The 26,687-nt window shown below is 44.6% G+C and overlaps 2 protein-coding genes across 6 annotated transcripts in view; one reads left to right on the forward strand and one right to left on the reverse strand.

Moving 5' to 3' along the window:
* The window catches only part of ARHGDIB (Rho GDP dissociation inhibitor beta), a 20,810-nt gene extending 15,398 nt beyond the window's left edge, over window positions 1-5,412 (reverse strand). The window contains exon 1 of one of the 2 annotated variants that reach the window (XM_066633867.1): window positions 5,146-5,412. The gene's annotated coding sequence lies outside the window, so the exon portion shown is untranslated. The remainder of the gene's footprint in view (window positions 1-5,145) is intronic. The other variant, XM_066633866.1, reaches the window with a different exon arrangement.
* Window positions 5,083-26,334, forward strand: PDE6H (phosphodiesterase 6H). Of its 4 annotated transcripts, none has more exons than XM_066633873.1 (4): window positions 5,083-5,565; window positions 23,698-23,891; window positions 24,741-24,781; window positions 25,638-26,334. In XM_066633873.1, the coding sequence occupies exons 2-4, from the start codon at window positions 23,740-23,742 to the stop codon at window positions 25,712-25,714; spliced, it is 270 nt and encodes an 89-aa protein (XP_066489970.1). In that variant the 5' UTR covers window positions 5,083-5,565; window positions 23,698-23,739; the 3' UTR covers window positions 25,715-26,334. The 4 variants fall into 4 exon arrangements, with proteins under 4 accessions (XP_066489970.1, XP_066489969.1, XP_066489967.1 ...); XM_066633872.1 differs by having other exon boundaries at window positions 5,083-5,537; XM_066633870.1 differs by lacking the exon at window positions 5,083-5,565 and adding an exon at window positions 17,809-17,990.
* Window positions 26,335-26,687: the final 353 nt, after the last annotated feature.

Here is a 26,687-nt window from a genome sequence, read left to right on the forward strand (position 1 = left end):
AAGCATGTGCTCTGAGACTGGAGCAAGGAGCCTTTGCAAGAAGCCAAAAGGAACAGGGGAGCTTTCCTCCATAGCAAAGAGCAGGTTGGTATCTGGACCTTGGAAGGGGCAAAGGGCTAAAGCCCCCTACCCCATAAACACTACAATCCAAATCTAGATCACCCCATGCTCACAGTTCCCATTTAGCAGCCAAATAAGCCTGTCTTATCCTACCATGTTGATATGTTGGCAACCTTCAGTCTCAAGAGGCTCTGGTAGCCAACATATCAACATGGTAGGATAAGACAGGCTTATTTGGCTGCTAAATGGGTTAGTACATGGGTCCTACCATGTACTTTGGCCCTAAAAGGACTGGAAGCAACTCACTGTCCCTCAGCCTAATGTACCTCACAGGATTCCAACTGTGCTAGACTAGACTAAAACACTGCGCTAAGCTCCATGGAGGTGAGGCACTTGGTACTTGTGTTCCATTAAAATACAAATGGAAGGCAAACACCAAGCCTCACCTTGCAGTTGCATATTCTTCACAGCAATGAGGCCTCAAATTGACCTAGTCTTAGCTGTACTCTCTCTCTCTCTCTCTCTAAGAAAACTAAGGCTGTGCCTGCTGCATGGCGCTTTACCTCAGCCAGAAGTACTGGGGAAAAGATGAACTGCTTCCTTCGGGACAGGAATGGCGTGGGAGAAATCTCTCTGCTGCCGACATCACTTTGGGCTGCACCAATACATCTCTGGAAATTGAAACACCTTCCTTGCAAGGAGGGGAAAGAGGACAGATACAGCATAGCTTCCACAGGCCAGGTGAGCATCACAGCAGATTTGAAAGAGGGACAGACTGAGAAAAACTGTCATAATCTCAAAGTCTCTACAGCAGTGTTTTTCAATGTTTATCCCCCACTGTACCACTTTGCATGGTCCACCTATTGGAAGTACCACCAGAAGTAACCGATGACAACATCATCATCACCAGTTACTTACGGATTAGGAGGCCAGATGCAACATGACAAACCTGGTAAGAGGCTCAGGGCAAACAGGGTGGCTTTTTTGAGCATGCGAAAAGCGCGTGCCGGAGCTCTGCCCGCTGAGCTCAGCCTCCTACTGCTTCTTGTTGCATTGCATTGCTGGCCTTGCTGCCAGGCAGTGGGGGTCTGAGGGTCCCTCAGGTACCACCGGACACCACCTCAAGTACCACTGGTGGTACTAGTACCACTGGTTGAGAAACACAGCTCAAGAGAGTTAAGAGGAGCCTTTGGGCTCCACTGCAAAAGAGTGCTTTAAAAGACAGAACGATACAGTAATTCCCACATCCATATATCTGGATGCACATATTCGGAGACTCTCCTGTCCCCCATGATGGCTTGCAAAAGCTCCTTGCTCCAATCACAAAGCACATACTTCATACCAGCCCAGAAAGGTTCTACGTGTAGGGTTCACCCAGTATGCAAACTTGCCTTTTTTTAACACAGAATATTTCTTTAGACCCCAAAAAGATTTTTCTCTCTTGCCAATGCCTCTGCATGCCTCGCCCATTCCTCCAGTGCCTCTGAATCTGTGCCCTCCTCCTGTGGCTCTCCTTTGTTCACACCCTAGACTTCAAATGGCTGCCATTGTACCCCAGTTCTTCAGTGTTCCCAACAAAGAAACAAAGCCCTAAACCCCCTGAACTGTGGCTAGAAAGAAAACACTTCAATGAGCTTTTTAAAAGCTGCAATTACTGACAGGCATTTCCCGACAAATAGGAAAGAGGACATTTTCTTCCAACTAAGTAAGATCTCCACGCATTAAAAGAGAACACTGTGACAGTGCAAAATGGATAGAAGTTCTCATTATTTTTTCTCTTTGATGAATAAGTTGCTCTGTATAACAATTATGCAGCAAGCTGCCTTGTACTTGTTCTATCTATCGCAGCCATTTTCAACCATTGTGTCATGGCACATTGGTGTGCCGTGAATGGTCTGCAGGTGTGCCACAGGAGTTAGGGGAGGATAATTTATTAGTGGGGTTATTGGGTGTGTGAGGCCCCTGCTGGCAGCACAGTGTGTCTGGTCAACTGTCCATTCTGGGCTGCTAGAGTGGGGAGGGGCTGCTTGCACACTGCGAAGTGGCACTGTGCAAAACTTAGTGCTTTGCACCCCCTCTAGCTACACTACTGAGGGAGAGTGGAACTCCAGGGCTTCTTTTACTGCAAGACCTGCAACATAATTAGCATGAGTGCTTAGTTAATGCCCTTGGAGCTTCCCCCCCCCCCAAGTCCTTAAGCCAAGAAGATGCATCAGGTTCCACAGGAGGCAAACTGAGAATGTTGCCTAGGGGCATATGTTCATGTCTAGGCCATTGTACCTGAGAGACAATATGTAGCTCAGCCTTACATTAGGGCTAAAATCCTGTGCAAAATTACTTGGGGGTAAATCCTTATACACACAGTGGGCCTTACTTTGGAGAAAACATGTACAAGGTGGCTCTCAAATACCTTTTATATTTATTTGGAGGGTTTTCTTCCCATTTTTCAATTTGTATGCATTTGTTTTAAAATTCCTGCAATCAGTGGCATAGCTAGAGGGGGTGCAAAGCACTAAGACATGCAGGGGACCTCCTTGTGGCATGAAAGTGGCCCCTCCCCTTCAGAGCCAGTCATGTGTATGCCTTTGTTTTGCTCCCCCCTACTTGGAATGGCTCTGAAGGGGAGGGTTCACCTGCATGCCACAAGGAGGCCCCTTGCAAGACTGAGTGCTTTGCACCCCCTCTAGCTATACTACTGGCTGCAACTCACTTCAAGAGTTTGGATAAAATTAGCTAAAACGTTCTTATACTTACTTTAAAGGAAAAATACCTAGCAGGAAAAGAATACACTTTAATGAAGAAATTGAAAGTTGAATTTTTTTCTTGTAGAATCATAGTGGGGGCTGGTTATGGAGGGGGGCATCATGACAAGTTCTTGCACCTCAATATTTACCACTACACTGCTAGTTCTACACATGCTATAGCTAATGCACAGATCAAAATTCACCCAGACCCAAAGGGTGGCCCCAAGGGGTTTAAATAGGGTGGCCAAGTTGCTGCTTTTTTCTGTAAGGACTTCTGTGTCTTTGTCAACTCCATAAGAAATGGAAGTTCAGTAGGTGAACCTTTCCTTGCATGCAGAGGCAGTGATGAGGCTTTCCCTGCTGGACTTCTGCCTCTCATTCAGTTGTTAAAGGCACAGTAGCCCTAGCTCTTAAAAGAGGAAGAATATTTACCTTTCTGCTTTCATGATTCTGCAATAAGAGACTGCAATGACTGCAATAAGAGGTTAAAAATACTAACAAAAGAATCTTGAGCCTGCAACCTATTCACATGACTCAATTGCCCAAGGGTGGTTTTCAGGTACCAAGCAGTATATTTCCCTTTTTTGAAACAGGGGTAGTCCATGAAGGTTAGTGAGTCCACAAAAGATAAGTAAAGATCAGGTGGAACAGGCCCAAACCAATTTTTGCAGCAGGTGGGTCATAAAGTAGCTTCAGTTTTAAAGGCCTTGTGATTGCCCCAGGCTTACTAAAGTCACTTGGAAAAGAAGGTTTTTGTAGGATCATCAAAAACTACCTTAGTTTACAGTGGCCTCTGGGGGATCATGTCACTATCATGTAGCAGGCAAGCCGAGCAGCCTTCCACTTCAAGGGCAGACCTTCTGCAGCTCAAGAGGTAGAGTTTAGGAGCAGGAAATCCCAGCAAGAGCAGGACAAACCATGAGAAGGACTGTGAGAAATGAGCTTCGTTTGTGTAGTGGGTAAAAGAGTGATACAAATGAAGCATTTGGGACTGGTTTAGGTTTTATGGCTGGGGCAATTCAGCCCTAGAAAGAACAGTAGAAAGGGGAATTTGGGACCCTAGAGCCAAGACCACCATGGGGAGTAGGTGCACATGCTTCCCCTTGGGGTTGTGTTACACTCTTGCATTATTTTCAAATGTTGCACAGCCTAGCAAGACTGAGAACCCCTTTTACACTGAGAGAAGGCCACCCAACACAACAATATGCATGCAGCTGATCTTTAAGCCCGTATATCCAAATGTGGGGCTTTCTAAGTTTGATGTTCCAACATTTCCTGTATGCCCTGCTATGTGCTACATCACTGCTCAGTCGTATGCTCTGCTGTACCACGCCTAAGTACATAGAAGTGTAACAAATATGTTTTTCCTGTTTTGGCTTCTGTTTCTATCTCCTTTCTCAGTTGTTTCCCGTGTGCTGAATTTTACATTGTAATTTTACATTTTTCATTGTAAGCCCACTGGGACAGGGGCCTGAGCCTGACTTTTTATGCTCTGTAAAGTGCCATGCAAATTGATGGCACTAAATAAAGGATTAAATTGCAGTTATAATACCCTGAAGAAAGACAAGCACCATTTTTCAGGAGTGTACTGTCTGAATGGCCTGTCCAAGATCTCACAAGGTCAGTGGATCAGCCATGTTGACTGCGGGACCCCACACACTTGTCCTACGCGCCATTCCCTGTGACATGGCAGGGATCAGCAGGTCCCAAAGCATCACATGCGCCCCTGGGCTGTGTGACCGAACCCCCAAGCCGAGCCAGTCACATTGCACCCTTATCCTCTCTGGTGCAACTGCTTGCGGCTTGTGGCAGAAGAGAAAACCGAACCCATGACAGTCAGCACTGGGACCAGTGCTGTGGCCAAAGTAGGGTCTGGCTCCTGAACTGGGCAGCCATCCCAAACTAAAAATAATGCAATAAACAAAGAGGCCTCCGGAGTTGATGTGCAGCATGAGCATCAAGATCTGGCACAGGCCATGGAATGGAATTTTCCATTGAGAAATAGAAAAATGGGTGCACTCTTCATGCTCCAGCGCACTCTTCATGCTCCAGAGCACTCTTCATGCTCCAGGGCAGGGGGTGAAACCCATGTCAGGGCACGTCCCTGGAGCAAAAGCTCCGTCTCTCCCCCTCCCACCCACATCTTCCAGCACATGCATGGGGTGCCCCACCCCTCCTGGAAGCGAAGCCACTGCAGAGCGCCCTCCCCCTTCTGGTCCAGCCCAGCGCACTGCCTGGTTGCCAGCCCGCGGGGCGCATTCACCGCCCTCCCCTCTCCTCTCCTCTCCAGGAGCAGGTCGGGGGCTGGGATCCCACCCGATCCCGCGGAGCGCGTACTCACTGGTGGCGGGCGCCTCTGTCCAGGCTCCCCTCTGCTCGCTCCTCTCGCCCTGGCAGTGCGAAGCAGGAAGGAAGTGGGTGGAAACTAAATACTCATCAAAAGATCCGACTCGGAGGAAGCCTCCGGCTGCTGCCGTGCAGAGCCGACCTCCTCCGCGCAAGGAGCATCCTTGCGCACAAACGATGCTTGCGCGGACGTTGCCTTCGGTGGGTCCCCGCACAGGGGCACAAGTCACCCACTGAAGCACCACTTCCCGGCTGCCTCGGCACAGCGATGCTCACCCAGGTGTCCAGAATCAGACACACGCACTGATGCTGAGGCGTCTCTCTCTTTCTCGGATGTCCTATGGATGGTGCTCAGCAAAAGGTTCCTGAGAAGGGGTACTATTTGCAGTGAGTCATCATCGAATCCAGAGTACAGGTCTCTCTTCACTGGAAAGGGGTCTCCAATGTTTCTTTTATCTTTGCACGTCGCCTCTTTTTCCTGTGCACATCCTGTCCCTGAATTCCTGCACTGAGCATTGCAACTCACCCACATCAGCTATTTGGGGATGGAAAATGCACTATATTCTCTGATTGATTGATTGATTGATACTAGAACTTACTGCTTCCTGTTTGGCCTTGCGCCAGAAAGCGTTCTGATTTCTGCACAGAAGCTCTGTGTGTGTGTATTTTTGGAGGGAAATACATGAGAGAAAGACACACACACACAAGGTGCCTCAAAAAATGTACGTACACTAGATAGATAGATAGATAGATAGATAGATAGATAGATAGATAGATAGATAGATAGATAGATAGATAGATAGATAGAAGGTGCCTCAAAAAATGTACGCACATTTTAATGAACTCTAATACATACATACATACATCCTGAAATTAAAATACGTTAAAAAAAATGTCATGCCCCCTAGTGTCAGCTTAAAAAGGTTTCCTTAAATGAATAGGTCTCAAGCCCCCACCAAAAGGACTCTAAAGAGGGAGCTTAGTTCCAGAGGGAGGGAGTTCCACAAATGGGGAGCCACCACAGAGAAGGCCCTCTTTCTTGTCACCATCCCCCTCACCTTCACTGGTGATGGCAGAGTTAGAAGGGCCTCCTCTGATGGCCTGAGAGGACTGGTCGGATTGCATGGAAGGAGGCAGTCCTTCAAATACCCTCAACCCGAGTAATTGTATGGAACCAGCCCAGCACATACACTTTTGGATATAGGCAGATCCCTCAGTCCAGGGCCTAGGAGAGGGGGATAAAGGGGGTAATTTGTACCCAGGCCCAGGGTCAGAAAGGGGGCCCAGGAGCAAAGGAGGGGGCTCAGAAAGTTCCTGGGATCTGACATTTTCCTATCTCACCTGAACTCACTGCCTGTGCATGATGCTCAGGCACAACCACAAGCATGCAGTGTTAACTGCTGCTAAGGCTCAGGAATGCATCCATGACCCACCTGAACACAGAGTCAAATCTGGGAGGAGACTGACTTGCTACAGTAGCTCTTTGGCTTGTGGATCCCATAACCATGAAGGAGTGTATAAAAGCTCAGGGATCCAGCTGTGGGGCTACAGCTGCTGCAGAAGTTCATTTTGGTCCATTCTAGTATGAGCCTAAATACAATGATTCTAATTATCTGCAATGGATTTTCTATATTTCAAAGATTTTGGGAAACCCTGGCCTCTGAGCGGCCCGCTTGGAGGCAGGCTGTGCAGCATGGCCTTTCCCAGTTTGAAGAGACACTTAGCCAACAGTCTGAGGCTAAGAGGCAAAGAAGGAAGGCCCATAGCCAGGGAGACAGACCAGGGACAGACTGCGCTTGCTCCCGGTGTGGAAGGGATTGTCACTCCCGAATTGGCCTTTTCAGCCACACTAGACGCTGTGCCAGAACCACCTTTCAGAGCGCGATACCATAGTCTTTCGAGACTGAAGGTTGCCAATACCTAGAGAGACTTAGGGGTGTGTTTGGTTTTCCATATTTCTTTATCTAGCTGCCGATGCTGCATGATCAGGTAGACCTGGGCTCTGCATCAAGAAGCCTACTAGACCTGTTCTCCAAAGACTATTGTGGTTGTCAGTACTCCCCTTCCCCCTTTGGGAATGGGCCCAGAAGAAACTTTCTACCCCCTGATAAAATTCCTCTCATAGGCCCTGCCTCAGTCAACCACGTCAGCAGTGTATAGACACCAATGGGGAATATTATGAGCACCTGGTTTAATTAATTAATTAACTGTTTCTGTGTACACTATATGCAGTATATGTGTGAGTTACACATATGTGTGACAGTATATGTGTGAGTTACAGCATAATAAATTCAACACTATAAGGTTTGTGTACATTAATTTTTGAGATGCCCTGTGTGTGCCCTGTGTGTGCCTTTTCATAATACTTTTTGCAATGACTTTAGCTTCAGAGGAAAAGAGGAAAACTATTATTAGAGGGAACTTTTGGAAAAGCTTCCTAATAATGGACATGATCTAGCTAAGTTAAGCAGATTGTATTCCAATGTTCAAAAATACTAAAACTGGGGGAGATCAGATACTCAAGTAGCAGCTAAAAAATGAAAGAAGCTGCCTACAGAGGTGATGGAATAGTCTTCCTGGCTGGGAGGGGATCAGGGTTGTTGTGCAGCCCCATCCTAAGCATGTTGATTGAGGCCATACTATTTTGTTGTAAGGATTTACTTTCAAGTAAACAAAATATACTAGTCTTCAGTGTCTTGCATTTATCCAGTTCCTTCCCCATGACATCATCTGATGACCATAATGTGCAACAAGTTTTTTTAAAAGATATTGATATGCAAGCATTGAACCGGCCCTATGGCAATTTGCTTCTGGCCCCAGTCCTACTGAGGCCTTGCGCTGCCAGAACTAGCATTCTTACAGTTCAAGGTCCATTACAGGTGTCACAAAAGGCGACACACCATTTTGTGCACTGGGGCTGCCGCTGCAAGCAATGAGTGGCCGTGGCTTGTTTAAAGAGCACCCATCACCCACAGAACTCTGTCTAAACCAACATAAGTGACCTTTCAAAGCTCTGAAGCATTTTGCAAAAGAAATATTAATTACTGATTCCTCAGCTAAACTACTGCACTGCAGTGTCACTGCAAAGTTGTGTTTTCACTTTGCTTGTAACAAACAATTGCCTTGATACAAAGGATTAACATTCAATTGCTTAGCAGGCTGAGTGCAATTCCACCACCCCACCCCACCCCCATTTGAACAACTGGTCCTCTTTCCTCCCAGGCTTATTATAATCTATTTCTGAAATTCTCATTGGTTTTAAAATCCATTTGCCCTGTGCTGTGAACCAAGGGCATGGGAAGGTGGGGCAACTGCTATTTGTGAAAAACAGGTCTACAATTTCCTTGACTTTCTTGACTAGTTGCATAATCTTTTTCAATCCTGTTATTATTTCTAAAAACCACAACACCCATCTCAGAATTAAACATTTTCCCCATCCCTCTCTCAATGTTTGAAATGTCATATTAGTTCCTGGTTCTATTTCAAAACAACTAAGATTTAATTTGTGCTGTATTTCAGAAACCTCTTTCTTAACTTAAACACAGAAGTACTATTGACAGTGTATAATAATTACACTCTCTGAGGCTCTCCAAGGCTCAAGCCATTCTCAGGAAGAGGAACTTAGCAATATGTGGTTGCTAGCTGTCCAGAATGTTGCTTCCTGTATGCCAACTGTAAGAATAAGGATTAGGCCATTTCTCCCTCACTGAAAGCTACTAATGCAAATTAATTTCTTATGCAACCATTTCAGAACCTACATTTATATTCATGGTTTTAGCAAATGTTGCTGCCATGTTGCTTCTCTGTTCTGTAAATGGAAGGGTTGGCCATTGTAGATGTTGACAATAAACATTAAGTCTTGCTTAACGGGCAATTTACCTATTGGTGTCTAAAAATACTTGAGGTATACTTTGAACTATGCTCATCTGCCATTTGACACAGGACTGAAAGTACTGTTAAAGCACAAATGACTGGCCCATCCTTAAAAGCTGCTGTAAACAAGTCAGGAAGCCAACATCCAGGCATGGTTCCCAGGCACGTATAGGCAGGGCACACGTCTGCCATTCATACTGCAGGAACCATCTTTCACAATTTTTGTGGGAACAAGCTCAGCAGCCTTGTCAATTTGTTTCTGGCCTTCTTTCCAACTCCCTACTGTTCAGAATGCAGTGCTGATACACTTAGCACATGATCGGGGAGCAGAGACCATATTCCAAAGGTGAAGAAAATAAAAAAATACCCACAGCCGGTTCAACATGAGCAGAATACCTGCCCGCTCCGAAATAGGGCAGATTGCAAACCTGTGACTACCTGCACCAGCAGTCTGTGCTTTTCTGAATACGATGAGAGCACATGAGTGAAAATGTGTGAAATCCCATGCTAATGTGGTGTAATGAATGGAATATTGATTCTGTCCATGACCAAGGAGTCATGGGTTCAGTCCTCTTGCAGCCATTTGGCCCAATGAGTGAACTTCCAGTTATTATGAAAATCAGGGGGAGACAGGGAGTGGGAGAGATGCCACCTTGACCCTCACTGAAGGAATGATAGAATGCAAATGTACTCATAAATGAAGATAAGTTGCGGTATACTCCTTATCAGGCTTCCGTATCACGTAGTCTAGCAAAGAGGAGAAAGTCACCCACACAACACAAACTGCTCCATCTTTCACTTGCGCATAGCTGGTGACTGCAGCTTTCTGAAACTGAGAGCCCAATCCTATGCATGTCTACTCAGAAGTAAGTCCCATGATAGTCAATGGTGCTTACTCCCAGATAAGTGTGGATAGGTTTGCAGCCTGAGACCTCTGCTGCTGTCAGTGAGCCTTGCTTAAGTAAGAAACAGATCTTGGCTCGTGACAGCGAATCACTTTTGAGAAGATGGGTTGATGTAATGCCTGATTAATCCGTTCACAGGCCAGCTAATCGCATAACTCTTGTCCCTAGCTAAAGGTGAGAAAAAAAAACACATGGGGCTGGAGCGAGTGCTGCTGACCGGTGCTTACCAACCAAAAGCTAAGCCACAGCTGAGACAAGGACTCTGGGATGCTTCTAGACAAAGATGCTTCTAGAAGAGGCTAGACCACTGGTTCCCAACGCACGGTCTGGGGACCACAGGTGGTCCGCGAGACCCTGAGAAGTGGTCTGTGAGGTCTCAGGAAAAAAAATGGCTTTTGATCATTTCCAGTGTCTCGCTGAGCGAGCAGCCCCATGGACCACTAGACAGGATGGAGAACAGACTCTCTGCAACTGGCAGCAAAAGCAGCAAACCACAAATCTTCTCTATAAATAATAATTCTTTTCTAATTACAGGCGGCCTGTGTTATCCACAGGTTCAGTACCCACGAATTTCTTCATCTGTGGGTCCCCAAACCTGTGGTGCAGGCTGACCTGGAGCATCTGGAGATGAGGGGAGCTGTGCTCCTCTCACCTCCAGAGGCTCTTCTGAAGCCCACAGAGGATGTGCATGTCCACCCACAGCCTCTTTCAGTGCCTTTTGACAGCAGAGAAAACTGCTTAGTGTCCATAGAAATCCATTATGATGACCAAAATGCAAATGAATCATAATACCATGGACAACCTGTGGTAGACATTAGCCAAGCCGATGTGCACCTTGCACACCATTTTAAAAATGCAGAATTTGTTATTTGTGTGAAACACACTGACTCTAAACCAAAGTAAGGCCTAAACTGGCTTGCAGCCTAAAAAATGAAGACAAAAGACACAAGAAGCAATGCATCTTTTTCAGTTGTTAAGCCTTTTATTGTTTCTCAAGTGCTCCACCGGGAAGAGTTCTGGAGTGAGACTCTTCAGTCTAGGATTGCAGCACAGCAATCCCAATTAAACAGACAAGCACAAAAGTAGTTGACTTTGCAAAGCTGATTCCCTGGAGACACTGGGCATGTGTTAGAGCTGCTGCAGAGTTTATTATTTATTTTATTTTTCACATTTTTATACTACCCTTCCTCCAAAGAGCTCAGGGCGGTGTACACAGCTGCTGCCCTCCTTTTGTCCTCACAACAACCCTGTGAGGCAGGCTAGGCAAGTTGTAACATGTATAATGTACTGCAAATACATGCAAATTTGAGATACGGATAGGAATGTGTGGTTTTTTTCATGGTAGGAAAATTTACATTTTGAGTGGTGAATGTTTCCAAAATTCTGTAATGGTGGACACCCCGGCAAAGTACAGAAAGGACAGTAAGCTGTCCTAATATTCATGTACTGCAGACTGCCATGCAAGCTGCAGTTCATCCTTTTGATGTCCATATGGAGAATTAAGTACTTATTTTGAAGATCTGATCAGAGTGAAAAGCAAGCTGGAAAAGAAGCTTTATTTTCAGGGGGGCTGCATAAATAGGGGAGAGGTGAAACCTTTGTTTTTTTTACAAAGGGAGAATTAGCAAGGCAGTCTAATGATGAGCTCTGAGATGCGAAAGATCACTGCCTGTATCTCAGAAAGAAATTTTCAAAACTGAAAGTGACAACAGGGCTGTGATGAGTCAGGGCCATAGCACCAGGGGATGCAGTGGGGCAGTATATTCCTTTCTCCCTGGTTCCATTTCCCCAACTGAAATAGCTTCCCTGCAGAAAAAGACAGGTGTCCATAACTTATCTGTCTTTTTTATCTAGTGCAGGGCAATTTGCTCTTTCAGAAACTATTTTAATCTGGAAAACCGCAGAGCGGGGAAAATTATTTTATTTTATTTTTAACCATGCCATAGTTCACCTTTTATTCAGCCCCATTTCCTCTGCTTCAGTGTTACAGTAAAGCGGCAGTTATTGCCAAAAGCAGCAACCTTGCACCATGTTCTTCCTGCCTTTGCACAGCACAGCAGTGCCACTTGCAACACTCATGCTGTGATATCACCATGTACCATGCTTCCTTGCCAGCAAACAGTGATGTAGAGCAGGGATAGGGAAGCATAATACATTCATGGCATCATGACACCAAGTGAGTTACGGGATGGCGTGGGGGTGGGGAGATGCTTGCTTGCCCTTTCCAGTAGCAGACAAACCAGGCCACTGATAGCGTAATGTCTAGTTTGGTCCCTAGCAATGCAGTCAAGAGTGGGAGTAAAGACAGGGCATGGTTAGAAGACAAAGAAAGAGAAACCAACAGTAAAGGATGTGGGAAGTAGAGATGAAAGAGAGGAAAGAGTCACTATCATATAGAAAGGAGCAATTGACAGAAGAAAGCTGCCTGAAATATGCAGATTTCATTTGGGGGGGTGGGCAGACATGTGGGAGGGGGTGATTGTTGCAAGCCTGCTGGCTCAGTATAGTTCTTCAAGCTGACCCACACTTCCATTCATCACACACACTACCAGGCAACATGAATAATCTCATGGAGTTTGTCTGCTGTTTTCTAGCACCACAGCGAGAATATTTCTATTGGAAATATTAAGAACACCAGCAGCATATACCAGGTTTCTCCTGAGAACTAATTTGTTGCTTACAATTCACAGGAAAGGCCTAGAGCAGAAAAACTGAGATTGGCAAAATAACAAGTTCAATTTATTTGAGGACTGTCCCTGTACTGGGCCACTTGGCCCACAAGCTTCTTTTAAAGCTTGCCTTTCATTCCAATCAGATCTTCAAAATAAGCCCCCTGAGATGATCCTACAGCCTCAACTAGATCCTACAGCCTCATGCAGACCTCTGCTACAAAAGGGAAACAGTGTCCTCTATCTTAATAACATGGCCCGTCTTCTCTGGAAGTCTTCTTCACTTGTTTCTTATAGAGGCAGTACACATCGATACCAACTAGCATCTCCAAATCTGGTTCCAGTATCCTCTTTGCCCCACTCCCTTTGCTTCATTGGGACTGCTTTCTTTAAAGTGGCATGTAGACATGTCTTCAATAACGTGTACATTGAGAGCCCAATCCTGAGCTCAACAGCCCTGGCAATATACTTGTACCACCGGTGCTAGGTGTCGCAAATGTGCTGTAAGACATGCCTGCAACATTTTTCACTGAGCCAGTGCTGGCACTGGCCCAGCGCCAATCGGTGCTGAGCTCAGCACCAGCTATATGCCACCCAGAGCAAGGGAAGAGATCTGGCAGCAGTAAGGTTTGTCAGGGCGGGAGGGAGGCGATCTGGGGCAGGGGGAGGAAGCGGGGCGGGAGGGGGTCAGACCGGTGGAGTTGTGCTCTGCTGGATCCGGAACTCCATTTCAACCTTTCAAACCAACATGGAGTCTCTCAATTCTGCACCAGCTAAACAGCTTGTGCAGACTTAAGAAGCCCCATTGCGGGACTTGCAGCTTTCCCCAGGGGGGAAGAAAGTCCCCTTTCCCCCAAGGAGACCTCTGGCAGTTGCCTGGGTGCTGCAGGATGCAGCAGTAGCTGCTTTGACACTGCTGCATCTGGTGGCGACACTGCCTTTAGGACTGGGCCCTCAGCCCCTTATTTTGTAAAGCAATATAAAAATTGCTTGAAAAGTTTGATCTAAAACCTGAAAAACAGCTCTAGGGATGGGGGGGAGGTACTCTCATGATGTCCCAGGAGTGAGGAAATTTGCATTGCTTGTGTATAGCCAGCTTCTGTTGCAAATTGGTCAAGTGTTTTTCACTGAGCTTGACCCTGGAGAAAAAAAATTGTTTGATAAAAACACATCAGTGCACATCACTTCCTCAGACAGCAACCCCATCCCTCAAAGTACATCCATCTCCACACAAGAACATCTACTGCTTCTTCAGTTATGCATACATGCTTTAAAAAGTGAAGCTCACTTCTCATTGGTTAAGCTGAAAGGCTTATTGCTAGCCCTTATTGGGTAGTTAAAGGCACACTCATCGCAAGTCATGCTTGCCTATAATTGTTTTTCAAGGAAATGGAGATCCATTGCACAATACTGGGAAAGAAGAGTGGCACAAGACCACTGAAAATAATCACACAACCAACAGTCATCAGGGCCAGTGGGACCGCCTGGCACCTGTGGCAGCATGCCAAGTGCTGTCCCCCTTGCTTGGTGATGTGCCAGCCACTCCTCCTCCCATGTTCTATATTGGAAAAGAAGAGGAGGACAGAGCAGAAGAGGAAGTGTGGGAAAGAGGAGAGTGGTAGGTTTGGCAAAAACCAGAAGTGCCTTTCTAAAACCTCCAGCAGGCCTTAGAAAGGCCTACTCACCATCAGAAGAATCCAGCAGAGACCCTCAGGAAGCCAACAGAGTGCAGCAGGAAGTGCCAAAATGTCTCTGAATGCTGCATAGACCTTCTGGAGGCTGCAGAGACCAACAGAATGATACCCTGAACCAGCACAGACTCTCCTTGGCCCTCCAGCATGGCCTCCCTGGGCCTCAGAAGGCCTCCTAACAGCACCCTCTGACTCCCCCAAGGCGTAATACCTGGGGCAATTGATCCCCCAGTCCCTGTTGGCTATGCCACTGCTGTGTATGTTCTAAGAACATCTGTTGAAGGCTCCAGCTGGATGCTGGGATCAGCCGTAGTGAACTGAAGGAATGTTCCATGGTCTATGGCAGTGTCAGAGGTCCTCGTGGCCACTCCCAATTGAACAGTCCTCTTCCTCATAGTAATGGCAACTATTATTGGACCTGGTTGTGGTTTCCTCACAATGGATATTCCTCAAGTTCTCCTGGGCTACTTGTGGTTGGAGAGCTTCCTGAATGGTGAGTTCTGTAGCTGGCGCTCCTCTGAGGCTTGCCCTCCCTCTCTTTACTGCAATAGACCTTTGCTAAACAGCTCTTCTTTTTACAGTAATGACACTCAGCCCTGCAAAACCATCAACTCTGTGGGTGGTGATTGTCTCTGAAGTGGAACCCAGGCTTCTTTGTAGACAGTGCAGTGGCTGACTGTGATGTTCCCTCCCCCTTAGGTTTGGGCTGTCTGGTTTAGCTTCCATTCTGAGGACTGGTGTGGTATGGGACAGGGGTGACCAGGGGTTTACGATTAGTAAAACAGAGCAGTCTTGTCCCTCCTCAGTCACAGAAGTGGCCTTGAAGAAGAAATTCCTTCTTTCAACATATCTGCTTCCAAGATGCCTGGCTTGCCCTGGGCTGAAAGTATCCCCCTTCCCATGGTGCACCACAGTACTCAGCTTACATTTGATGCAGGGCACCCTTTCCTTAGTGGTTCTGTATGTGGAGTACACTCTCCTAAGCAGATTTGAAGGCAAACACTGGATGCTGCACTAGGTCACCCAGCAAAAAACCAAAGTAGGGCCCCTGTGCCTTTGTTGAATCCTTTCCCCTCTCCCTTCCCTCCTGGATAGCAGTACATGCAACAATCACCTAGATCAGGCAGAGCAGAGGGTGCTAAATGCCCACAGCAGAATTTTCACCAGGCTCCAGGCAGTAAGAGACCTGAAGCTTCACCCACACTATAATGGCAGTCCGGCAAAGGCTACTTCTTTTTGGATGGCCACTCCATGCATTTCAGTAGTTCTGCAGAGACAGAATTTGGACAGAAAGGAGAATCTTTTACAGTCCTGTTGTTTTGTTGCTAAATAATGTAAGCCGAGCCTAGCTTGCATGTGACATGCAGAGCACACACCAAACAGACTTCTAGCAGGAGCATAGCTTTAATGAGGAACAAGCAGCCACCCCCAGCAGCTTACCCCAGCTCCTGCACAGCAGGAGATTAACCGTTAAGTTACCCCATGCCAGAAGTCCAGGTGCCCTTCTCAGGTGAATGTCTGTCTCATAATGCTTGTGATATAAACCTACCCCAAGATGCACTTCAAAGTCAAGCTGAGATCAGATCTCTCAGAAAAATGTTTGCTCCTCCTCTGGGGCTGGGCATCTTGTCACTGGTCCCATGAGACGGTGATGTCACTCAGGGGATTAATATACCTTGGGGTATTTCTGGAGGATGAATTGTTTTTCTGAGAGATTTTTCCAATCAAGCAGGTGGAAAGTATCTTGATGGTTTTCAAGAGGAGCTCCAAACATTGTAAGTTAGGTTTGTGTTTTTTGTTTTTTTAAAAAGCTCTGAATCTTACAAGCAAGGGTGAAGGAGAGGGGTAGATGTGAGGGAATGGGGGGTCATGCTACTTGAAACTACTGTTAGGAATTAACATTTGAAATTAAAAGCTCATAGCATCTAATTGAAGCCCACAGGGAATAATCTACTTTTCTGTTTTAGCTAGACAGAAGAATTTAAAGTACCCTAATGATCACACAAATGATACAACAATGATATTGTTGCTGGTTTTTTAAACTTATGGTATCTCTTTTGTATTTAGATGACTGTCCAGGCGTGCTTTCTTCACTTTTTCAGTCACTTCTTCCATAGCACTTTTCTTGGTGGCATTTTGGTCTACTGAGGGCCCAATCCTATCTAATTTTCCAGCCCCAGTGCAACTACAATACAGCCCCATGGTAAGGGGAACAAATGTTCCCATACATTGAGACCTCTGTGACTGCTGCCACACTATGCACAGTTAGCACAGTATGCACAGTATGCACAGTTAGCACACTGTGCCCATTAGCACAGTTGCACCAGCACTGGAAAATTGGAGAGGATTGGGCCCTAAGTTGGCAACGGTGAAGTTCATATGGTTAGAGACTGGGCTGGGGTTGTTGGAAAATATTGCTTGCAGAATTCCTCAGAGTGGTTGGAATGAAGCAGATTGTTGATTATTTCAAGGGTGTGCACAGGAGTCTATGTGGTCTTTTAGGGTAATCCCAATGGGGAGTTGATGCTTGCATAAAGGAAGGGTGACAACAGACTGCAGTAGTCCTCCGTGAAAACTCATGCCAGACTTGGACTGAAGCAGGATTTTGACAAATTGCAGGGAGTCTGATCACTGGAAATAGTTCTGTTTAGGGTTTTTTTAAGTATTTCATGTTTTGAAGGGGGTCTCCATTTGTAAAAGTGTTTCTTTTTCAACATGAGAAGGAGAAAAGGAGCTAGTCATTGGTAAAAGTTGAAGCTGGAAATATTAAATGTTGGAAATCAGTGCAAAACCGCCAGACTGGAAGAGTGGGTCTGCATCCAGAATGATGTCCGAATTTGAATTAAGAGGCTTCCAGGTGTAAATCTGCTGGAAAGAAATTACAGTATTATGGTACAACTGTTTTGGTGCTCTCTCACGAGGCGAATGTGAGAAACGTTTTTCTGAAGACTGGATTTCGAGGCTACCTTTTGTGGAAGACCACACAGCAGATACAGGCCCAGTATCTGATGATTTTGGAGCGCTATTAACAAAACAGCCTGGAGTGGATAATAATTCCCGCCTTTCCATGGCAGACTTCAGCAAGATGTTCCTCCCAAACATCGATCCTGCTCATGGGATGTTTCCAGGCCAATACATCACAAAGGATCACAGCTGACCATGTGGAGTTTCATGTCTGGCCTTGCTGCAAAGAATATCAGCCTGAGCAGCTATCCTTTCTTTCCGTGGAGGATCAGAGATTAGACCTGTGAAAGGAGTGGATTAAGAAGAAGCTAATTGCCATTAGTGCACAAGCTCTCTCGACTGCTAGGGCGGAGGGGGAGGATTACCCTGGAAGTTAACCCGGTGGTGGGTTGTCATTTGACAGCATCAAGATAAGAACATTACTGTGAACAGATTGCACTAGGTAAAATTAGCCATGACGTAAGCAAGGCCATTACACAACAGATTAATTCCTGTTCTAAAGAGGGATCCTGTCAGAGCCAATTATAAAATATTGAATTTGAAGTTGAAGGGGGGGGAAATGAAGGCAGGCAGGGAAAGGACAATCAGTTGCGCAGCAATTTTCAAGTCATAGGGCACTGTTTCATTGCCAACACCTGTGCTGGGTTACCCCACCCCAAGGACTGTTTTTCAGTTAACTGGGCAAGATTGGGAGCACACTAGCTGCTGTCATATCTTTTTCCCTGCACCCACTGGGAGGTAAGTGGCCAAAGAATCTGAAGGGGAATCGGAAGACAAACAAACAGTCTAAACTGAACCAGGAGATTGGTTAGGCACTTTTACGGTGCAGTGATGGATGGTGAGGATCTCAGGATAAGGATTGAGATGGAGATATTGTGTGTTCACCCTGCTTGGTGAGTTTTACATAGAGTAGCCTGTGAGCAGCTAGTAAAGGATATTATTGGAGGAGAACAGATTGGTACGCTTCTAGTTCTGATGGGGAAAGATAGCCAAGAAATGTTCGTTTTAGCCTCTTTTAGAAGGAAAAAAGCAGTTTTTTTCGTCACTGGTTTCCTAGCAAAAGCAATTCAAGAAGCAGTCCTTTGTGAGCCTTATCCCCTGTCTAGACAAGGAGGATGCATCTTGACAGAGTGGTGGAAGAGCAGTGACAACTATCATTCTTGATTACCGCTGGGTTCTGTTTCTCTCCCTTTCTTTTAACTTTGTGCCAGGTGAGAAACCATTTACAATAGTTGTGTACAAAAGTGAGCTCATCTTGGCTGCATCGTGTCCCTTTGATAGCTACAATGGCTTTGTTGTGAAATGGAATCAATGTGTTGCAAATCCCCCATAGGTGGCACCCTTTTCCTATCTGGAGCCAGAGATATTTGTAGAAATGGAGGACCAGTTGTGTCTAAATATCATCACATCCTGACTGTGAAGTGATCTTCATGATGGATAAACTAAGATATGGTCATGCAGTTGGGTGGCTGTGTGACTCATTGCTAGAGGTGTTTGTTTCTGGTAGGTAAAAGAGGATTACAGCCTAAGTCTTATGAACACAGTGGGCTTACTTCTGAGTAAGGAAAATAGCACCGTTTTCAAACACCCCTACTCATCGCCTTTCTAGATTTGAGTTTAAGTCCTTGTGACTGAAAATCTCCTGCTGTTTCATTCACACAGGAGTAAACTGTATTTCTCTGATGCAACCATTTTCAACCACTGTGCCATGGCACATTGGTGTGCCGCAAGTGGTCCACAGGTGTGCCACAGGAATTTGGGGAAGGTCATTTATTAGTAGGGCCAAAAGGGGATGTGAGACCCCCAGTGACAGTATGGTGTGCCTTGCCAATTGTCATAAACCTTATGGTGTGCTTTGACAATTTTGGTGCCTTGGCAGTGTGCCTAGATGAAAAAAGGTGAGAATCGCAGCTCTAATGAAATCAAATCATAGCTGCTCAGGGTGTTCTCTGGATGTTTGAATACTGTACATTTGCATGCTGGTTCTTGGTCCCCTAATATTCCAGATGACTGTTCATTTCATAGTTGGTGTCCTACTGCAGGTTATGGCTTATAGCTTTATAATCACAGATGTAGTTGGCCATTCAGTTGGTCCTAGCCTGTGTTAATGGAATCCAATATAAAGGAATCTAATAATCCTTAGAATAACTTTGAACAGGGCTTTTTCCATTCTTTGTCATGTCTTTAAATAACACACTTGACCAGGGAGGAGCAAACTACCTTGTCTAGCAAACGCACTAGAGTCAGCTTTGTGCTAATGCAAACTGGCACAGCTCCACTGGCTTTAGCAAAGACTCTGACCCTACCATGGGATTTAGGAAATCAAAGGTTAAATTTGATTCTTGGCTCTGCCACCAGTTTTGTTTCTCTTTTTGTTTTGTGTTTCCTTCTTCTACATGTCCGATCTGCAAAGTGGAAGTAATGCTTCTTCTCTAACCCAAACACTCTGTCAAAGTGTTACAAATGCCCGAGAGGTCACTGAAAAAAATACAAGATGGTTTTTGAAAAATATGGTGTTGGAATTCCTATAGTGAGAGGTGGGAGAAAATGATTTCTGGTATGTGTGGATTTCAGTGTTTTCCAAAGCTTAGAACTGCAGAAAAGCAGTGTTATATGTTTTTATTCAAAATGTACATTATAATTCTAAATGATAATTGCTTTAAAAATGTACTCGGTGGGGGATATAGGTGGTACAGCATCAGCAGATGCAGCCACAGTCATTAACCATGCACCTCCCAATTAAATAATAAATAAAAACCAAATAAAATGGCTTATTTTTTGTTTTTTGCAGATTTTTGGGGGTTTCTTTTTTTTTTTTACAAAAATGAAAAGTGCAGAAAGCAGTGTTAAGTGTCTTTATTTCATTGTCACCATTTTCTCCCACGTCTACCTATAAATGAAGATAAGATAAACATAAACATAAAAACTTTATTGTCATTGTACAAGGTACAACGAAACTGTGCAGTCAATATACAACGATACAATGGCACAATGATATAGTGCAGTCAAGTGAAGGACTACTATATCTATTGGCAGAGCATAACTCTTAATATGGCTTGGTGGTTTATGGTTCTAGAAAACATGAATTAAATTGTTTGCAAATTCTCTTTTTTGGAGCACAATTCTATGTGTGCCTCCTCAGAAGTAAGTCTCATTTATCTAAATCAGGCTCCCACGTGGGCTTCCGTGCAGCCCACAGTCTTATCACATTTTGGGCACAATCCTAACCCACTTTCCAGCACTGACATAAGGGTAATGCAATTCCGAGGTGAGGGAACAAGCATTGCCTTACCTTGAGGAGGCCTCTGTGACTGCCCCCCAACTGCAGGATGCAGCACATGCTATGCCAGTATACATACTGGCACAGCTATGCCAGTTCTGGAAAGTTGGTTAGAACTGGGCGCTTAGTCTTGCTAAGAGCAGCTAAGAGCTGCTCAGGCCTGTTTCTAACAGCCGCTAAGAGCAGCTAAAATCCAAGGCCTGTTTCTTTATCATTACAACATACATTGATGAAATGTTAGAATGTTGCTGATGAGATGTTTAAAAAGTGCTTCTCTTGAAAGATGTGGTTACTGTAGTAGTCTGGGCATCTTAGAAACAAGCTTTGTCATTCTTAACATGACAAAGGGAAAAGATAATGGAATTGTGAAGCAGTTCTGATTTCAAAACATTGTTCTACCTTGTTATTGGACTGAAAGAGCTAACCGCTATTTCAGAAATGTTTTAGAGGACAAGCAGGTTCCTTTCACATGGTGTCTGCCTATTATTTCCTTCTGTGAAAATTGAAGAAGCAGCCAGACACAGTCAATTGTTGTTATACACACACTCCATTCCCACAGATTCACTTATCTGTGGGAATAAAAGTGTTACATTGCCCCACTCACTGTCTCTTCGTGATTATTCTGAGAGGCCCATCATGAGAAGTGGCTACTCTCCCAGCTGATCAAATGCAAATCTCCACGTTGCTTGCAGCTTAACAGATGCAAGTTGCCATGTGTAGCACTTCTCTATCATTAAGATCATTCATTAAATGTCCACTAAAATTGTTGCGGCTTAACAGACACACATCTCCGAGTGAAGCATTTCTCGCTCATTAAAATCATCCATTAAACGTCTATAAAATCATCCACTAAAAGTCATCCATAGCGGATGATTTGTAGTTTTAAAATCTGCATGGGGAGGGGGGGAGACACACGTCAAACACACAATTTGGTAATGCCTTTATTAGGAGCAAACATTCCAAGTTCTCCAAAATCCTTAACTGGACTGAATTTTAAGTAAAGTGACTGGATGTGGTGTTTAACTCTCCAAGGCTGCAGTTTAGAACAATCTTAGCTGCTAACTGAACTGTTGATTTCACAGCTTATTAATAAGTGGTTTACTCTGTTTCAACACTCTGTGGTTTACAATTTCAACAATGGCAGAGAAGCAGTTTACCAAGATGTTGAGTTGCCCTCGCTATTACCCAGCCCATAGAATTCAAAGATTCAGGGTCACAAAGTATAGTGTCTAGTGGAAAGGGTCTACAGGAACCTAACCATATTTTTCTCATAGGATCAATGATTCAGTAACCACTGTTTCTGTATCCTCTGGGTTTTCCAGGAACCTAACCCCATCAGATAGTGAGAATTGACTATATATCTATGTGTGTTTGTATAAGTTAGAGACACAAAAGATCTCACCACTGTGGAGAGAGGCTTAAGAAGATATTATGAGATTATACCAAGAATACAGTGTGATGGTGTGAGATTAAGCACCTACTCTGAGAAGACAAGGCTAATTCTGTCCTTTCTTAGCATGAGTGCTCTGAGAACCAATCAAGGCAAAAGCTACAAGGGAAATTACATAATGCCCATGTGGGGCAGAAATGTGAAGCAGGTGACCATACATGTGTGAAGAGGAACAGAAAGGTTAGGGTAAACACCTTTTTCCTATGAAAAAGGAAATTTGAACATAATTACCATTTTGTTTCAGCATATAGCTTTGTCCTAACCAGTGTCAAGGCTCTTGACTCAATGGCTAAACCTGAGACAACTTGAGATAAAACTAGCAAAGAGAGCTCCTTTTGGAGTGCATACACACCCCACACAGGTGGCAAAGCAGCATATTCACTAGTTGAGCCAAAGGAAGGCCCTTTTAGAGAAAATATGCACATTTGTCTTTAGGTAGTAGATAGGCACCACAAATGAGGTGCACCAGAACCTAAAGCGAGCTACAACTTCACCGCTGACTTGCACCAGAGCCTAAGAAGAGCCATGCCACTTATATCCCCATTTTCTTCTTGTTAAGGATTTGTTAAGAGCATGAGATAGACCAGGGTTTGGAAGGAATGACCAGATCTGAAGGTGGATAGAGCTCCTTCTCTGTTCATAGCTAGGTAGAAGAGGATATTTCAACAGGTATACAAATTGCACCTGCCAAAATTCCCTCTTCTAGCAACTGTTAAGATACAGAAGCTCTGTCTGTCCCTTTCTGCATCTAGTGGTCACATTGCCTCTCAGTAAAGAGAAGGAAGGCAGATATTTACAGTCAGAAAAAAAGAGAAGTTGATTCCATGTTTTAGGCTGGGATCAACAGGGTTTGGCTGAAGACTACAGCTTTGGTCCAGCATTTGGAGATCCAGGTCCAATAGGCTCACTGGGTTGTCTTGGATGAATCTGTCTCAGTTCCCCATCTGTATGAAGTGAAATAATATCATGAATGACCTCAAAGTACTCTTGCAGGGTGATGAGTGTAAAGCATTATGTCCATTGCAAGTGTTATGTGCCCAAGGAAACAGCAGTAATAGACTTTAGCCACTTTTTTCATCTGGTTACTAGAATTGTTTTAAGGCTGCAATCCTATACACACTTTTCCTGGGAGTAAGTCTCATTGAGCACAACAGGACTTCCAAGTAGACATGCATAGGATTGATCAGAGTTTTCTGCCCATCATGCAGCCATCATTGTAAAACAAGATGGCCACTACCACTGCTATCCCTGCTTAATCCCAGTCATTAAGTGAGCTCAGATAAATACATTTTACTAGGGTTTTAAAATTTCTTGAAGCCCTGGGGAGTTTTCAAGCAGAGAGAGTTCAAGATACATGGATAGGATAAAAAGATTCAGTCAAGGACAGGACTCCTATAGCGATAGCAGTCAACCAAGAAGGACTTTTGGAAGATGTCACTTGACATATTGTTGAGCTGCAAAGGAGAAAAGTTGCGCTTGCTAAAATTCCCTCTGCTGCAAAATTGTTCAAGTTAGTGGATTCCTGTCTTTGACTGTATCTGGTCACCTTTCCATAGGCACAGAATTCCCCTGGAGTAACTACTAGAAATGCTGTCCAGATTTATTTTATTTATTTATGGCATTTTTACCCCAAGGGGACCCAACGCTGCTTACAAAAAAACTCTGAATCACCTTCCCCCCCCCCCATTTCATTAACTGCTGAATTTGCCTTCCAGAGAGAAGACTCTGAACAAGCAGTGCCTCAGAGCAGCTAAAGAATGACGGATAACAATGCCCCTGCAGCAACACTCAACACCACAGAAGCAGCAGCAGCAACTGGACCTACCACACCACGAAAGGGGCCTCCCAAGTTCAAGCAAAGGCAAACAAGACAGTTCAAGAGCAAGCCCCCCAAGAAAGGAGTAAAAGGGTAAGTGCAGATTCCTGAAGTAAACCATGAATGAGCTGCAAATGCATGTTGCATCTTTGTAGCACCAGACTGCAATTAAGGGTCATGGTGTGCTTTTAAGTCGCAAATGTTGTGGATCAAGGGGATGTGGGTATTTTGATGCAAACTGCATACTAATATACTTACTAGAGACATGCCTGTAGTGGTTAAGAATCTCTTCCACTGGAGTACACAGAGAGGTAGAGGAATGAGAGATGGTTCATGGTATGGGAGATACTAAAATTTTGAAACAAATAGAACATGATAAGTGTAAGGGCTGCTGGCCTTGGGGTTAGTCAGTGGTGGGGTGAGGAATGAACCAACAGTGTCTTGGGAGGGAGAGTTGCACTCCTGTAGATCTCCTTTGTCTACCTTGCCCTAGCATTTCAGAAACAAAAGAGAGAGGGGAGGGTGTTCATTTATCTCACCCTGTTGTTTCTCCTCATTCATGGCAGCCTCCCAGAGTTTCCATCAATTTGCCCACTGGCAGAACTAACAGCTTGTCACTCTTCTCATAGAGACTTATTGCAGGACTTTTAAGCCCAGTGCACACGCCATTTCCTCTTCCCAGGAAGGACCCCAGATCACTTTAACAACAGAGCCACCTGCTTGATAAATCTTGCAATATGTGAAACTTTCAGTGGGTGAGCACTTCAGTGGGGGAGCCCTTGAGTATTGCGAGGTGAGCCTACCGATTAGGAAAATTCTAGGATAAAATGTCCCCTGGCATATCTTCATTCTGCTCCTGAGTTAGATAAAAGTTTTTGTACAAGCATATTTTTTGTTCTAGCTTGGTTGCACCTCACTTGTTGTCTTTTGCCTTTTCTGTAGTTTTGGAGATGATATCCCAGGAATGGAGGGACTTGGAACAGGTAAATGACAGACTATTGTTCTTGAGTGTTCACTTAACAAGAAAATGGGGACAGTGTGATTTTGCTTAACCCAGATCACACATTACTGTCTACTCCAACCACAAGAAACATTCCTTTTGCTTTCCTTTGCTTTGTCTGCTTAGGAACATAAGAACTGCCTTGCTAGGCTAAACCTTTAGCCCAGATCACATCTAGTGAACAACATTCTGTTTCTAACCATGATCAGTAAGATGCTTGTGAGATGCCTACAAGCCAAGCATGAAAGCAATAGGTGACCTTTGTCATTTCCCCCCAGTTTCTGGTAATCAGTGGCATATTCCTTTGAACATGAAGGTTCTAATCCTAGGCTGTAGATCAACCTCCATTAACTTTGATAATCCATCTTCAGAGGGTCACTTGCCATTGCAACATCCTGTAGCAATTAATTATATAAATGATTTCCTGCATCTTGTGGCTTGTCCGTATCAATTTGTTTGCTTTTATATACAGTACATATTAGGTTCCACAGAAAGGAATCAGCCAAGTGTCAGTATCAGTTGTTCAATGTGCTGGATTCAGCATCCAGTTTAGAAGTAGGGAAAAGATACACTTCGTATTGAGAGACTCTGTGCTTGGCATGCTTTCTCTTTTATAAGCCATGGGTTGTAATCTTATACACATCTGGGAGTAAGGCTCATTTGACTCAAGGAGCTTACTTCTGAGTAGACATTCATAGGATTGTACCTTAAACCCAATGGGTGGTAATTTCTCTAGTCACTTTCTACACAGAGCCCCCTTCTTCTGCAAGTGAAAGTTTTTATCCAGTGTATCCAGCTTTGTGTGGGTGGGTGGAGTAAGCTTTCTCTCTCTTTTGCAGATATCACAGTGATCTGCCCCTGGGAAGCTTTCAGCCATCTGGAGCTTCACGAGCTGGCACAGTTTGGAATCATCTAATGCAACAGAGCCCCATCTTGTGTCTCCGGTGACTTCTGGAGCTCCAGAACAGTCTTCATTTCCTGTGATACTTATTTGCACCACTCCTTCCCAGTTTCGGCTTGTTACAGAACAGGGAGCTTTGAGGGTATGGGCCAGTTTTGAGCAACTTCCTTTTCAGGTTCAGTGGGCAAGAAATCAGGAACAGAGGCTACAATATCCAACCTGGCTCATTAGCTAAGTTCTTGGAATGCTTCTAAATGTGTTCCCTAAAATTCTCCATGCATGCAAAGTCATTTTGTGTGAACCAGGATTCCTCTGTATATAAAGAGCATACCTATAATTTTTCACCGTAGCTTGGATATTTTGTGAGAGTGTATATGCAGTCTTAGATTTTTCATCTATGAAATCCCATGGCGCTCCAATGCATGCTTGCAAATATTCACAAAGCTTGAATAACATTCCTGCATAATGAAGAGTTCACACTGAAAGTTGCAGAACCAGTCACCCATTGTGCCAGGAAAAGACTCTGGAACCTTCTAAGTTCCATGGGCACTAGTCATTTTCTTAACAGCAGGTGCATCAGTGTGCGACCATTTGATTTTTGTTCTAGTAAAAATAAATAAAACATTGTTTTCTTATATTTCTTGAAACACTTTTCTGTCCCTCCTGAATGCAGTTTTAATGAAATCGTTTACAGGGGGCTAGATTACCTTGAAAAGAGAGAAACTAGTACGCATACTCCAGGGCATTCTGTTATTACTTTACTTGAATCAGACAATGGATACATTCTCCCAAGTGATCAAGCTTTATTTGGGTTCATGGATCTTATTCATATTTATTCACCCACCATCGTATTTAAAGATCACTTCAATATCTGTGTTACCCCATGTACACACTGTAAAACAGACAGCTGCAAGATATTTTTACATGATGGTGTACACAAGTATATTTCCCCCTTCATCATGCTAGGCATACACAAGTCAAGAAAGCA

Source organism: Tiliqua scincoides, chromosome 7, assembly GCF_035046505.1.
Source record: "Tiliqua scincoides isolate rTilSci1 chromosome 7, rTilSci1.hap2, whole genome shotgun sequence".
NCBI lineage: Eukaryota > Metazoa > Chordata > Lepidosauria > Squamata > Scincidae > Tiliqua > Tiliqua scincoides.

Excerpts from the sequence above, each read along its gene's own strand:
- PDE6H (XM_066633873.1), top strand. The coding sequence starts at position 23,740 with ATGACGGATAACAATGCCCCTGCAGCAACACTCAACACCACAGAAGCA. Across the intron at positions 23,892-24,740 it reads CCCAAGAAAGGAGTAAAAGG|TTTTGGAGATGATATCCCAG; the intron begins GTAAGTGCAGAT and ends CCTTTTCTGTAG. Across the intron at positions 24,782-25,637 it reads AATGGAGGGACTTGGAACAG|ATATCACAGTGATCTGCCCC; the intron begins GTAAATGACAGA and ends TCTCTTTTGCAG.